At 43.4% G+C, this 15,582-nt stretch overlaps 1 protein-coding gene across 3 annotated transcripts; it reads left to right on the forward strand.

The window, feature by feature from the left end:
* Positions 1-241: 241 nt before the first annotated feature.
* mhc1lla (major histocompatibility complex class I LLA) lies at positions 242-12,759 on the forward strand. Of its 3 annotated transcripts, none has more exons than XM_087310279.1 (7): positions 414-519; positions 4,066-4,308; positions 10,998-11,264; positions 11,356-11,643; positions 11,722-11,832; positions 12,047-12,135; positions 12,429-12,759. In XM_087310279.1, the coding sequence occupies exons 1-6, from the start codon at positions 459-461 to the stop codon at positions 12,115-12,117; spliced, it is 1,041 nt and encodes a 346-aa protein (XP_087166405.1). In that variant the 5' UTR covers positions 414-458; the 3' UTR covers positions 12,118-12,135; positions 12,429-12,759. The 3 variants fall into 3 exon arrangements, with proteins under 3 accessions (XP_087166404.1, XP_087166405.1, NP_001314818.1); NM_001327889.1 differs by having other exon boundaries at positions 434-519; positions 12,484-12,556; XM_087310278.1 differs by having other exon boundaries at positions 242-519; positions 12,047-12,759.
* The last annotated feature ends 2,823 nt before the right edge of the window (positions 12,760-15,582 follow it).

Here is a 15,582-nt window from a genome sequence, read left to right on the forward strand (position 1 = left end):
AGCTGATTTTCAACATACTTTTTTATTGTTTGTTGATGGTTTTTATCTTGAAAATATTAGAATCTGAATTTTTTGGTGATTTGCTGGACCTGGAGAATAGCTATACTGGACATACATCAACATAGTTAACCACTTTTCCTTGTGCCTGATGTCACAGGTTCCTCCTTAATCAAATCAAAGAAGACATAATCATAACACTTATAACTGTAAAAATGTAGTAGGCTACCTTTGGTGAAGGAGAGACACACCCAAACTACAAAGGAGTTATTTGGAGCGTCCTCAGGTTGTTACTGAACCTTTTTTTAGTTTAGTTTTATTTTCATCTTCCTTGTTCCTCGTTTGTTAAAAAAAAAATCTTGTAAGACTTGTTCCAAAACTTTTAGACAACTTTTACTGCAACTTTATACACCACAAGCAATCAATTCAACTTCAGCAGAATAGCTTGTGCATCTGAGAACATGACTGGCAAAGTATTGTTTGTCCTGTTTCTGCTGTCAGCTCCAACCACTGTTTTAACAGGTATGCAGTGTTTTGTATTTTACATTTTATAATCTTCTTTTAAATTTTTGTTAGACCTAAAAATGGATTTAGTCTGAAATTAGAAGAACATTTTACAGCTTTCCAACATTAAACCAAAACCACAGCAAATGCGCTCATCAAGATAATAAAATACTGGGAGTCTGGTCTTTACACTGAAAAAACTATAATTTGAACCAACTTAAATTACTGTAATTTGTTATTGCTAAAATGTTTTGTTTCTTCTCAAACTTGGTTTGAGAAGAAAAAAGAAAAAATCTTCTAACTTTGGTTCAAACTAGTCAAAATATTGTTTACTATATTATAAAGATTTTTATTTTGGATTTATCTTTTTTACTCTTAGATCAAAGTATAATTTTGCTTTGGACCTAACAAAAAATAAACAAACAAATAATAAAATAATAATAATAATAATAATATTAATGTAATTTGTTTTAGCTCTATTTATACATTGTCCTCACATTATAGTTTTGTTTTGTTTAAAACTGAAAAAAAAAATGCAATTTAACATTAATCAAAATATTTACTCTGCTCAAATAAAAAATAAACTCACTTAAATGTAAAATATTGTTTTGCTAGCTTAGTGAGCAGTATTTTGCAAAAACTGGCCTAAGTTAAAAATAGGCTGTGAAATATCATAGCGTGTTTGTTATCTGACTTCAATATCTTTTGAGATAAACATTCCTCTTGAACAGCAATTTCAGCCCAAGCATTACACTGTATGTTTTAGTAATTATAACTACCCAAATGTGCTCCTGATTTTCAATATCCTGAAAATGTTTTGCCTGCATCAGAAAATAGTCTAATTAATAGATTTGCAAACTTTCAATTCAATTATATATATATATATATATATATATATATATATATATATATATATATATATATATATATATATATATATATGTTATTATTATCATTTATTAATATTATCCCTTCACAGTACCTTATAAATAAAAATTGAAAAACGAAAAGAAAACATTTTGAAAAAAGAAAAACATAAAACTAAAGAAAAACAAAAGCAAAGAGAAGTGGTATACCACACATTAAATAAAAAGATTATAAACTTTCAATCCAATTGTCACTGTTACTTTCCCTGGCAGAACTTTTTTGGGGTTATGTGTGTGTGCTCCTGTTTGTGTGTGGGTGTGTAGTTTTACATGTCTGTTTACAGGTATAAACAACATTAGAGGATCCACATTCCATGCTGATGACATTGGATGCTGATGCTGGGATCACGCCACAACGCTTGTTGGCGTAGTGCTTAAAAAAGCCAGCCCTAAATGCAATGGCGATCTCTCACTCTTTTTTTTGGCTTTTTGGTGAATGGGTCTCTCTGTGAGGGCACTCTCTCCTTCGAGGATTAGTCTGAGAAAAAATGTGGTTTTGTTTTGTGATCAATGATCTTGTCTAAATCTATCTGTGATTGCAATTGTTAACTCACCCAGCTGACTAAGGCCGTACTCACACTAGGTACAGTTGCCTCGAACCGGGCCAAAGCATGCTTGTCCGCCCTCCTGTCTCCCCCTGTGGCCCGCACTCACACCACAATCGGTCCTCGGCACGCTTACGTCATCGTTGCTGTGCTGTTCAGTGAGAAGCGCTCTCTCACTCAGCAGGCACAGTGGAGATTTCTCTAGTTATATTGTTGCAGTTGTTTGATATGCAGTGACATGCAGTCAAATATTTTGCCAAACAGTCCTTATCTTCTTCCTATTTCGCTGAACAGATCCGCTACTTTTGGCGCTTATAATCATAATGCTCTCATGCTGCAGGAATGAGGAGATCTGCTGAAGGTGCACAGCTGTCGTGCAGTGAGAGGTTTGCGTCTTTAATAAACTACGGCAGTTTGCATTCACTAAACAGTAAAAATGATTGATAAATCCATTTGAAACAATCCCTTAAAAGTCACGTCTCGCTTTCAGTTTCAGGCTTTGGCCCGTTTTGCACTCACACTACAAACGTACCGCGCCAAAGCCCAAGTGAACCATGCTCAGGCCCACCTCTTCCAACTGGGCCAGGGCTGACCAAGTGAACCGTGCTTGAGTCCGATTCAGCGCGCACACACTTCTCAAACGATCCAGGAAACGGGCCTGGGCACGTTACGATGGCTTAGTGTGAGTAGGCCCTAATACTCTTAACAGGTCCATAGACAGCCCGGTGAAAGAGGTGGTTCTTTTTTCTTAAAAAGTGGACATTTTTTTTCAGTTATTCGTCTCATTTTCTATTTATTTATAAGGTTTAAATAGCATTTTAGTGACAATTTAGGAACATTTTTTTTTGCTGTATTAGCTTGTTGGATAACCACACTTTTTGATGTACCAAAACAGATTTACGTCAATTGTCATTTACATCATATAAATCACATATACATCAATTGCACCGTATATCATTACAAACAAAAAAATAGAAATCTTATAGGCCCAGTTTCACAAACAGGGCTTAGATTAAGCCAGGACTAGGCCTTAGTTAAATTAGGCTATTTAAGCCACATTTATAAAAATGGCCTTAGAAAAATATATTACTGGTGTGCATCTGGTGATAAAATAGGACACTGACAAATTTTAAGACATCTCACTGCAAGTTATTTTGAGTTCATACAGCTCAAACATGCAATTTAATCTTGACTAGCCTTAAACCTTGTCTGTGAAACCGGGTGATAAAGTTTTAAATTTAAACTAGCCTATTGTCATTTAAATATTATTCATTTAAATAGCAAACTGGCCAGCACATTCAGCTTTCCTCAGTCACGCTGATGCAGCAGCCAACACAGGATTCCTCTTGGTGTTAAAGCCTTGTTTCAACCGATTATTTTCACAATTTAATATGGCATAGCAGTGAAAATAGGACAAATGAGCTCATATATGGGACAAATTCTAGATGTTAGTAATTGAGGGATGGGTATTTAGAACCCCCCTTACACTTTGCTTTGTTAGTGTTTAAAGGGATAGTTTACCCAAAAATGAAGGGTAACAATGCTCATTCACTATCGAGTGGTTACAAACCTGTTTGAGTTTCTTTTTTCAGTTGAACAGTAAAGATGATCCTTTAAAGAAAGCTGAAAAACATTGACATTATTGACAGTGAAAACACATCATTGACATCCATTGTAGGAAAAACAAATACCGGACAGAAATACATAAAGTTGCAGAATACATAATGTTTTCAGCTTTCTTCACAACATCTTATTTTGTGTTCAACAGAAGAAGGAAACTCGGTTTTTGAAATGGTGTAAGGGTGAATAAATGTTGACAGAATTTTCCGTTTTGAGTGAACTGCCTTTAAAGGCTCTGTTAACAAATTTATGTAATATGACAAATATGTTTTATTATGTTATAAAGAAGACCAGGGAATGGGAGAGTATTTGTATTTTCATTCAAATCTTCTTAGCAAATGTGAATCAGTAGATTTCTAACTAGTTCCTGGTTGGAGAGATGGGAGTGTAACCCAGTTTTGATCTTAATTTGGTTTTAAGCTTTTTTCAAGCTTAGGTCACAATATTTTAAAATGGCTGTTCCTTTTCCACAGATTCTCACTCACTGTGGTTGCTTGGAACTTACATTAAAGGAGAAACTCAATTTCCTAAACTAAGTTTCACAGTCATGCTAGACGACTTGAGAGTAGGATTCTATAATTCTGAAACAAAGGAGTTCATTCCACGGGATAATACGACAAATGAAGATGAGGCTGTTTCTGATGTGCTTACTGTAATACAAAATACGTTGGAGCCCTTTATGATGTCAACACTAACGTTTAAGAACGGTACAGAAAGTAAGTTCAATTATCATATTGGAGATCAAATTGTCAGAAGCTGATAATACACAATCTATGTCTGAAATTGCTAATTTTCAAATTAGTGCGCCATATTTGTTCTCCCCCTTTCTTAAAGGGGCTAATAATATATCTTAGAGATTATTTTAAAAGATTTGAAAACGTTCGAGGTTACTAAAGTAACCCTTCGTTCCCCGAGGAGGGGAACGGAAGCACTATAAGTGGATTTGATTTGTAAAATCCACGCATTGGGAGGTTCGGTTCAGAAGCTACTCGTCTGAAAGAGTATTGAACGGGCCAATTAAGAATGAATTGGCAGCGCAAGCCTGCGCAGGTGAGCGGCATAAGCAATCAACTGAGTATATAAGCTCACCTGGCGCCAGCAGACGCTATCCTTTTTAAGCTGAAGAGACTTTCAACAGCTAAGGGACAGTCATTATGGCGACGGAGTATAGTGCTTCCGTTCCCCTCCTCGGGGAACGAAGGGTTACTTTAGTAACCTCGAACGTTCCCCTTCGGGGGGAACTTCAGCACTATAAGTGGATTTGATTTGTAAAATCCACGCAGTGGGAGCCCATTGAAAGCGCCATAATGACTGCACCTTACCAACACCCCCGATGAGGAGATAGTCAAGCAAGCGTGACGCACCCGCATCATGGGGGGCGCGGTCCTCCAACGTGTCCCTGGCCCTAATTTATCCTACTTCAACAGAAGTTTTACGGATTTAGATATATTTTTTTGGGAAGTCGTGAGCATCTAGATAATTCTAGGAAAATACGACAGTACGTTGGGAAGCGTGCAATCCCGATAGGGAGGACGCTGCGGAGGCCATCCGTTACCCGAGGGGGGATAGATGGCAGAATTTACATATGGACTAGCCCTAAAAGGGGGAGTACGCATAGCAAAAGAGTGGTTAGCGGGGAGGGAAGACACGGGTCCGCCCAGGGGGGGGACTTAACCGTGGCGGAATAAGCATATGGGATCGCCTAGTGGGGATCACGCATAGCAGGCACCTTTACCCAAAACGCGGGCTGACCAGCGGGCAGACCTACAACGTAGTGGGCCAGCAAGTGACTCCTCCGCTGAGTCAGTGCTGGGGGCCACGGAGGAATCTGCAGGGCTCACCTGACGGGGAACTTTACTGACAGATAAAAAGGCGCACGTATCTCCGTGTTAGGGAAAATGGCGCAGCAAGCGTGTTTCAACACCCTACCGAATTGTTTCCTCAATCACCAAGGGTTACCTAATACCCTTGAGGAAACCGGCTCCACTCGCAGATTGTAAAACCTTGCAAATGTGTTGGGTGTCACCCAGCCCGCAGCTCTACAGAAGTCTGTTAGAGGGGCGCCGCGTGCGCGCGCTCGAGAGGATACGAAACTCCGAGTGGAGTGCGCACGCGCTCTCGGGGGACGCGGCTCATCTCGGCCCTGATAGTGAAAGAAAGGCATCCACAATCTAGTGGGAACTTATTTCGGTACGGCACTTCCCTGCTGCCGACCGCTATAACAGACGAAGAGCTGCTCAGATTATCTAAACTCTGAGTGCGGTCCGGATAATACGCAAAATGCGAACTGGACAATAAAGAAGGGCTGGGTCTGCCTCCTCCGAGGGCAGCGCTTGCAGGCTCACTACCTCGTATTAAAACGGAGTGGTAGGAACCTTGGGCACATATCGCGGGCGGGGTCTCAGGACGTGAGAGAAGCCAGCCCAATTACAGGCACGAGTCACTGACCGAAAAATGCCTCCGGGTCCCCGACCCTCTAATCGATATCAACGCGACCAGCAGAGCTGTCTTCAGGGACAGAAAGATACTGAGTCGAGGATCGAAGGGATCTGACGCGGCTTGTGTAGCGAGGGCGAGATCCTAAGAGGGCATGAGAGGGGGCGGGGTGGATTAATTCGCTTAGCGCCCCTGAGGAACCGGATGATGAGGTTATGCGTTCCCACGGTGCTGCCAGCCACCGCGTTATGAGAGCGGAGATGGCAGCCACGTAACCTTGAGTGTGGAGGGCGACAGCCTGCTCTCCAGCTTCTCTCGGCGTAAAGAAAGCACAACGCTGATCTGGCAAATTACGGGGGTCTTCTCAGCGAGAGACACACCATTCAGTGAATAGACTCCACGTCAGGGCATAGGCGCGCTCGGGGAGGGGGCTCTAGCCCGAGTGACGGTATTAGCCACCGCAATCGGAGGTTACCTAAGTCTTCCTCGCGTCTAAAATCTCTTCAAAGATCGGCGAGGGTGCCAGGTGGTGCCCTGTCCCTGAGAGAGTAGGTGCTCTCTCGAAGGGACTGCCAGGGGAGGGCTATCGCGAGGGAGAGCTCTGACATCCAGGTCCGGTTGAGCCAGAGGGGCGCAACCAGCAACCTGTTCCTCGTCCTCTTCCTGACCTTGCACAGTAACTGCGCGAGCAGGCTCACTGGGGGAAACGCGTATTTGCGCGTGCACCGAGGCCAGCTGTAAGCCAGTGCATCCGTGCCGAGAGCACTCGGTCAGGGAAAGAACAACTAGCAATGAGCGATCTCGGGGGAAGCAACAGATCGATCTGGGCTTCCCCGAATCGCGCCCATATCAGCTGAACAGACTCGGGGTGGAGTCTCCATTCTCCAGGACGCAAGGCTGCCGTGAGAGCGCATCGGCTGCACGGTTGAGCTTGCCTTAATATGAATGGTGTGCAGCGATTTCAGCCGCGGATGACTCCAGAGGAGCAGACGGCGGGCGAGCTGAGACATGCGGCGAGAGCGCATACCCCCTATACGGCTGATATACGCCACCGCCGCCGTACTGTCCGTCCTGACCAGCACGTGTTGCCGCTCCAGCACCGGAAAAAAACGGTGGAGAGCGAGGAACACTGCCAACAGCTCCAGGCGATATGCCAATGCAACTGGGTACCTTTCCACAGGTCCGCAGCCGCATGCCCGCAACGCACAGCCCCCCAGCCCGTGTTGGAAGTGTCTGCTGAAACGACAACAAGACTGGACGCCTGTTCTAGAGACACCCAGGTCTGTAGGAACGAGGGGTCGCTCCAAGGGCTGAGGGCGCGGCGACACAGCGCAGTAACAGAGACTCGGTGTGCGCGCGCGTGCCATGCGCGTCTGGGGACTCGATCGTGAAGCCAGTGCTGAAGTGGTCTCATATAGAATAATCCGAGCGGCATGAAGCGGCTGCGGATGCCATATGCCCCAGGAGCCTCTGAAATAGTTTCAGTGGGACCACTATTTTACTGCCGAGCTCTCTCAGACAGTACAGCATCAGCTGAGCGCGCTCTCCGGAGAGGCGCGCTGCCATGGTGACCGAGTCCAGCTCCAGCCCGAGAGAAGAGATCCTCTGCACGGGGGCGAGTTTGCTCTTTTCTCGGTTGACCTGAAACCCCCACAGGTGGAAGTGCCAGAGCACTTTGTCTCTGTGCATAATCAACTGCTCTGAGAGAGGGCAAAAATCAGCCAGTCGTAAAGTAATTGAGTATGCAGATGCCCGCGAGCCGAAGGGGCGATGAGGCACCCTCCGCGGGCTTGGTGAGGACCCGCGGAGACAGAGAGAGCCCGAAGGGGAGGGCTTTGTATTGCCAAGCTCGACCTTCAAACGCAAACCGCAGAAACTGTCGGTGGCGAGGAAGAGTGGAGACATGGAAATACGCGTCCATCAGGTCTAATGCTGCAGACCAACCCAGAGGACGAACGCACCGGAGGATGCGCTTCTGCGTGAGCATTCTGAACGGCAGCTTGTGCAGGCAGCGGTTCAAAACGCGCAGATCTAGGATTGGCCGTGACCCACCGCTCTTTTGGGCACGATGAAGCGTGGGCTGTAAAACCCACTCTCCATCTCGGCTGGAGGGAGCGGCTCGATTGCATCCTTCGCCAGGAGGACAGCAATCTCCTCTCGCAAGACAGGGGCGGACAGGGGGCTGACCCTGGTGAATACACACCCGTGACTTGGGGGGCCGTTTCGCGAACTGAATCGCATAGCCGAGTCTGATTGTGCGTATGAGCCACCGCGAAGAGCTGGCCCGCGCTAACCAGGCAGGCAGAGCTCTCGCTAATGGACTCATCGCTACAATCGTTGACGTACCAGCAGTGGGGCAGCGCGGAGTGGGTGTGCTGATCCGGGAAGCTCGCGGGTCCCACGGAAAAGCTGGGGGTGAGATATTTGCTCTCACTCCAAACCCGAGCTCCGGAGGGGAGGCTCGAGGGGTGGGAGAAAGGAGACCGTCCTCCCAGCGCTCGTGAGCCACTGGCGAAACGCACCGAATCTGCAAGCTAGAAAGCATAGCGTCCCAGACTGGCAGATTTCGGGCTGTCACATCTGGGGAAGTGAAAAGTGCCCTTTCATAATGTTTTCATGGCAGTAAAAAGTGCCGTTGGAAATGGGGCCCCGCCCTCCAGCGGGGAAAGAGCAAGTTCCCTCTTCTCCAGATGGCCTGTCCCAGGGGCGCTTCGCGGTCCGTTGCCGGACTTAGCGGCGTTCTGGGCAGGGGGGCTGCCTGCTTCCGAGGTGCCCGACGCGCTCGCTTCGCCTGAGGCGTGTGCGGGGGCGGAGCAGCTCTCGTAGGCGGGCGCCTTCGGCGAGGAGCAGGTATGAATGGCACGGCGGGCGGAGCGGGCTACGGACCGCCGATAAGACATCACCCACCAACTGCTCTCTCACCGCCTTGAATTCCTGGGTGAATTCACAGACAGTGTCGCCGAACCTGGCTGGGGATATGGGGAAGTCAAGAAAGCGGACTTTGTCGACTTTGCGCATATCAGCCAGGGGTGGCGCTCCTGGACCACTAATGTGGACATCGTCCTCCCCAACGCACACGCAGCGGACTCAGTAGTCCGAAGAGCTAAGTCGGCGGCGGTGCGAAGCTCGTAAGCCTGGGTTGGACCCACCCTCGTGCAGCTCGGCCAGCGCCTGCGCTTGGTAGCGCTAGTAGGTGGCTATCGCATGCAAGGCGGAAGCAGCCTGGCCCGCAGCTATGTAAGCTCTAGCTCCAAGGGAGGTAGATAACTTACAGGCTTTGGATGGGAGACGAGGCGGATCCCGCCAAGAAGAGGCGCCGCGCGGATTTACCGCCATCGCGCACTCAACCTGAGGAATCGCCACATATCCCCTGGCTGTTTCACCGTCAAGAGTGGTTAGGGTGGAGGAACACGCAGCACGAGCAGAAAAAAGTGCTTTACAAGACCGCGTGAGCCTACTGTGCACCTCCGGGAAGAAGGGAACGCCCCTCTAGTCGGTCCGGCCGCGGAGCTGGGGGATAAACCATCTCCAACCCACGGCCGAAGCAGCCCGGGAAAGCACGGCTAACATGTCCGTTTCAGGATCCGTAGTGACAGCGCTCACCAGCCCGAAGGGGGCGAGCGGGTCTGGATCATCATCGGACAATGAAAGCCCACCCTCCGATGCCGCGGTGGACATCTGGTCTCCGGTGTCATCGGGCGTAAGGGCTACCATCTGTTAGACGGATCGCTTCCCCCGCCCGAAGCTTGGATGGAGCGCTTAGAGGAGCGGGAGGTCCGCGGGCCCGTGGGCGACGGATTATCTCTCGCTGAAACCCTCAGATCTGCCCGAGTGCCCGCTGCAGAGCAGGGGACAACTGGGGTGGTTCACCCTTTTGCAAAGGCTAACCGCGATCTTGCGCAACAGTCATGGCATCGCAATGACGACATGAACTGCCCGCGAGCAGCGCATTAACATGCTGGACCCCCAGACATGTAACGCAGTGCCCGCGCCCATCATCCGAGGACAGGAAACCACCGCATCCAGAAACGCACAGTCGGAGCGCCGTCCTGATAAGGACGTGCTGCACGACTGTGTTGCTCTTTCTGTGAAGTTTGCAACTTTATACGCACCGCTCTGGAGGACCGGACCCAAAGAACGCCAGGCAAGGGAGAAACCCAGCTCGACCGTCTGCCACTGCGTGTACACACTCTGGACCGGGAGAATGCTCTCGTTCGCTCAGAATCGCTGGTCACAGCAGGAGGAACCCTCATCGACTCGATCAGAAAGTCTCTGAAGCGAAAAGGATAGCGTCTGCTGGCGCCAGGTGAGCTTATATACTCAGTTGATTGCTTATGCCGCTCACCTGCGCAGGCTTGCGCTGCCAATTCATTCTTAATTGGCCCGTTCAATACTCTTTCAGACGAGTAGCTTCTGAACCGAACCTCCCAATGCGTGGATTTTACAAATCAAATCCACTTATAGTGCTGAAGTTCCCCCCGAAGGGGAACTACTTTTACTCCAGTCATACTAAAAGAAAACAAATATGATATCAGTATAATACGTTATCAGTAAGATTCAGGAATGTAAAGTGTAAGAAGCAAAACATTAGTAATTTTTTTTTTGTAATACAGTTAGTGGTAGAAGCAGAGAGGCAATTGCAGATTAGGAAGGGAAGTGGAGATTAAATAGTTGAGTTCTTAATCGTTTCTTGAAGACAGCAAGCGACTCTGCCGTTCTGATGCAGTTAGGGACTTCATTCCACCAACTGGGCAGTTGGTGGAATCCATAGGGATCCTTATACCTGCAAATTAACCCCTTCAGACCCTGCGTCCTTTACAATGGACATCACATGACATCCCATTTTTCAGAAATTTGGAAAGCAATTCAGCTCTGAAGGGGTTAAAACAAAATAGAGCTAAAGGAGCTACAAACAAAAACCTAACTGAAATAACATCATTAGATTAATCTTTTTTTTCTATACTGACAGGTCCTCAACTTTTTCAAATTACATGGCATTGTGAGCTGTTGGACAATGATAAGCCTGGACAAATTATTTTTAAGATTGCTTTTAGTGGCTCAACTACAGATGAAGTGAGTTTTTATAATGACAACTTTACATGTCAATGCCAAAACAACATGGCAACTGTACCGTTGGAGTCTTTCCAGATGCATTATGAGACCGTATGTTATCCAAACTGCATAGCAACCATCAGAGATTATTTAAAAAAAAGACAAACTCAAGTAAATGGAAAAGGTTGGTCTCCAGCTTGTTTTTTTCCTGATTTTTATTTACATAGGATTGTAAAATTACCACATGTGAATAACATACTTTATTTTATCCACAGTACAACCGAAAGTTAGACTAATTAAGAAAGTACACCCAAAATCTGGAGGGTTTCGCTTGAGTTGTTTGGCGACAGAATTTTACCCCCATTCCATCAACCTGACCCTGTTAAGGGATGGACAGCCTGTATCTGATCATGAGGTCACTGGAGGAAATCTGCTGCCCAATGGAGACGGGACGTACCAGATGAGGAAGAGTCTGGAGATCAGAGCAGATGAGAGAGAAAAACACAAATACACCTGCTCTGTCTCACACCTTAGTCTGGACAAAATCCTTGATATTGATTTTGGTAATCTTGGTTAATTATTCAACATCCCACTTAACTGTTTCTAATCTTTGTGACTCACTTTGAAATACGTTTTTGCAGAATTTGACCCCAGTTTCCTAATTAAAATAGTGATTCCTGTAGTGGTGCTTCTGTCTCTGATGTTGGTGCTTACAGCTGTCCTCATACACAAATGCAAGAATAAACGAGCAGGTAGGATTTACTTTGTAAGAAAATAAAATCACCTGAAGATAAATCATCATTTTCAAATTTTGTTAATGCCCCTCTGCTTTAAGCGAGTGATTTGCTTTTAAATATGTCATTTTTTGTGTGATTACCAAAAGATTGTTTCTTGTCAATAGTTTTAAACTAATTTCATTTGCAAATTCTGTTGACTAATAACAAAAATACTTGTTGTCATTTTAAGAATCCAAAGAAACCATCACCACAGCATCAACACCTGAACCTACCGAGATGAGTGAAACATTAAGGAAATGAGGATCTAGTAATGACCATGTATGTTGCATAATTTAATTATGTGATAGCAAATTCATCTTCCTTAAGTTTTTTTTTTCTTTTTTTTTTGTAGAAGTATAACTTTTGCTTTAAAAGCAATATTATTTGTTGAGTTTTGGATTTACTTTGCAGCTCTGCTTATATTTTCTCATTACAAAGAGTTGATTTTATCACACTGAACAAAAACCCTAACACTTTTGAATGGTTCATATGTACACTACCTGACAAAATCTTGTCATTGAACTTAGTTGTAAAACAAATAATAACTTGACTTCTAGTTGATAATTTAGTAGATTTTTCCAGTGAATCATCTGTTGAACTGCATCTCAATCATCACAAATACTGCAGAAGACCTACTGGAACCCGAATGGACCCAAGACAGAAATCCGTCAAGTTTGGTGAAGGAAAAATCATGATTTGAAGTTACATTCAATATGGGGGTGTGTGAGAGATCTGCAGAGTGGATGGCAACATCTGAGGTATAATGACATTAGTGCTGCCCATTACATTACAAACCACAGGAGAGGGAAAATTCTTCAACAGGATAGCACTTCTTCTGATACGTACTGGTATTTGACCCTTGCCTGATTGACCATTCTTATAATAAAGCTGCATTTGGAACTACCCCAGTTTGCATAGCATCCCTTCGCAACAGTATGTTTGCACACTATTTACAAATGTTTTAAATGGGTTAATAGATAGATAGATAGATAGATAGATAGATAGATAGATAGATAGATAGATAGATAGATAGATAGACAGATAGACAGATAGATAGAATTTAACAAAATAAACAACTTATTTAATAATGTGCTTTGAACATTCTTACAAGTTAATTTTCAAAGCACAGTTAAAATAATGCTAAAATATATTACCATCAAATGCTAAATAAATACACTTGTAAAAAATAAACATGTAATTAAAGTGCATTTTTCTAAAATATATTTTTAGAAATTATACTAAATTACAATTATTTTAAGTGTGTTAAAAGTTATATATAAAAGTATGTTAATAATACATGTTTTTATATATTTAAATTAAGTATACTTTTTAATTAGTATACTTTCAATGTACTTTTGGAATAAAAAATATATTTGCAATACAATCTAGTATACTTTTTTTTCAACAGGGTCTAGGGCGAGATCAAACAGCAGCGGACTTAAACAACACCCCTGTCGTGTTCCCTGCTGTAGCTGAAAAAATGCAGATCGATCAGAATTTGTGAGAATTGCAGACTTAGGAGCCAAGTAAAGCATTTTAATCAACCTGATAAAATTTTCACCAAAGCCGAATCTCTCTAAAACAGAAAACATATAAATCCATTCAATTCGGTCAAAGGCTTTCTCTGCGTCCAGGGAGAGGATTGCTGCCTTAGATGTTTTTGACTGATTGTTGTATAAAATGTTTCATAGGTGGCGTAAGTTACAGAAGGAGAATCTTCCTAAAATAAAGCCAGTTTGGTCGGAATGAATTAATAAATCCACATGTTTGTTTAATCGAGTAGCCAAAATTTTTGCGATAACCTTTGATCACTGTTAAGAAGACTAATTGGTCTATAATTAGCGAGCTCAGTATCATCTCTGCCTTTTTTTTTTTTCAAAAGACACACATACACTTCATATAAAGAGTAAGGAAACCTATTTAGCTCAATTGAATGATTTAACATACGAAGCAGGAGAGGAACGTAGATGCATTTGCTTTATAAAATTAAATTCCATACCCATCTGGACCTGTGGCCTTTCCACTGGGAAGGGAATTAATTGCCCCCAGAACTTCACTAAGATCGAAAGGTTGTTTTAGTTCCTTTTAAGCACTTTCACTAAGCTTTGGAAAATTCACTTTATTGAGAAAGCTGTGTCCCATGTCACTCATCACTGAACTGGTTGAAGAATAAAGATGCTTATAAAATTCTGTAAAACAGTCATTGATTTCTTTAGGATGCGTTACCAAATCACCATTTTGAGCTCTTATTTGATGAATGGCAAGACTGGCCTGCACCCCTTTAAGCTGACGAGCAAGAAATGTATCTGCTTTGTCACTGAGTTCAAAATGTTTCTGTTAAAGCTTCAATAGTACATTAGAGACCTGATCACTCAGAATTGAATTATATTCGTATTTCAATTTTAAAATTGGATTAAGGTCTGATTGTGCTTTGGATTCTTGAAAAGCTTTTTCCAAGGAAGGAAGGATATTTTCAATCTCAAATAGTCATTTGCGTGTTTTCTTTTTATGTGCAGATTCAAAAGCAATAATATGTCCTCGCAAAACTACTTTACAAGTTTCCCACAAACATGAGTCAGATACGTCTCCTTTATTATTGGTCTCTAAAAATTGACTCAGCTGATTTGAAAGAAATGAGGTGAACTGTTTATCCATTAGCAAATTAGGGTTAAAACGCCAACAATATTGGTTCTTTGGTAAAGACAGACTTAAACCTAGTGAGACGGGGCTATGACCCGAAATTAGGATGTTATGGTATTTAGATGGACAACGTCTTTTATAATTTTGGAGTCAATAATAAAATAATCTATACGAGAGTAAGATTTGTGAACTTGAGAAAAAAAGGAAAAATCCCGACCAGTAGGATTCAGTAATCTCCATACATCCACAAAATTCATGGACTTAATAAGACTTTTTAGAACCCCAACAGACTGGATAGGAGATGGAACACGAGCTGAAGAGCGGTCAAGATAAGAATCTAAATAACAATTAAAGTCTCCCGCGATTATTACGTTAGTAGCATTGGTACCTGGAAGGAGTCCAAATAATTTCCTAAGAAAAGCTGGGTCATCAATATTGGGCCCATACACATTAACACATGTGATTGGAACATTGTTAATACAGCCCGATAAAATAACATCTTTTTGAAAAGAATAGCCACACCTCTTGCCTTGGAAGAAAATGTTGCTTGATATAATTGAGAGATCCAATTTGCCCGCAGTCTTAACTGTTCATTAGCTCTAATATGAGTCTCTTAAAGAAAAATTATATCAGCTGATAAAGAAGACTTTAAATGTGCAAACACTTTGCCACGTTTTATCGGGTGCCCCATTACTCTTACAATCCAACTGACAAAACTCACATTCATATTTTGTTTTTTCTAACAATCATTAATATAACAATCAGAAAGAAAACATCAGAAAACCCATCCAGCTTATTTACACGAGAACTTATAATTGCGTAAACAATTGGTGCAACATAAAACAATGTGGTAACAGCCCCAACCCCACCCCATACCCCAGTGCAGAACAGCATTTTCCCCCCATTCACGGAGCCAGCAAGAGAACAAAGCAAAGAGCACAAATCTTACCTAGGTCTGTTAAAAGAAAAACAGCAGCCACACAAATAAATGTAAAAATAAAAATAGCAATCTTTAGTAATGGAGAGAGAGAAGAAAAAAAAACTCGAAAGGGTCCACTCTCTACAAATAATGTTATTAGTCCTCTA

This window comes from Danio rerio, chromosome 25 (assembly GCF_052040795.2).
Source record: "Danio rerio strain M-AB ecotype USA chromosome 25, GRCz13ab, whole genome shotgun sequence".
Taxonomy (NCBI): Eukaryota; Metazoa; Chordata; class Actinopteri; order Cypriniformes; family Danionidae; genus Danio; species Danio rerio.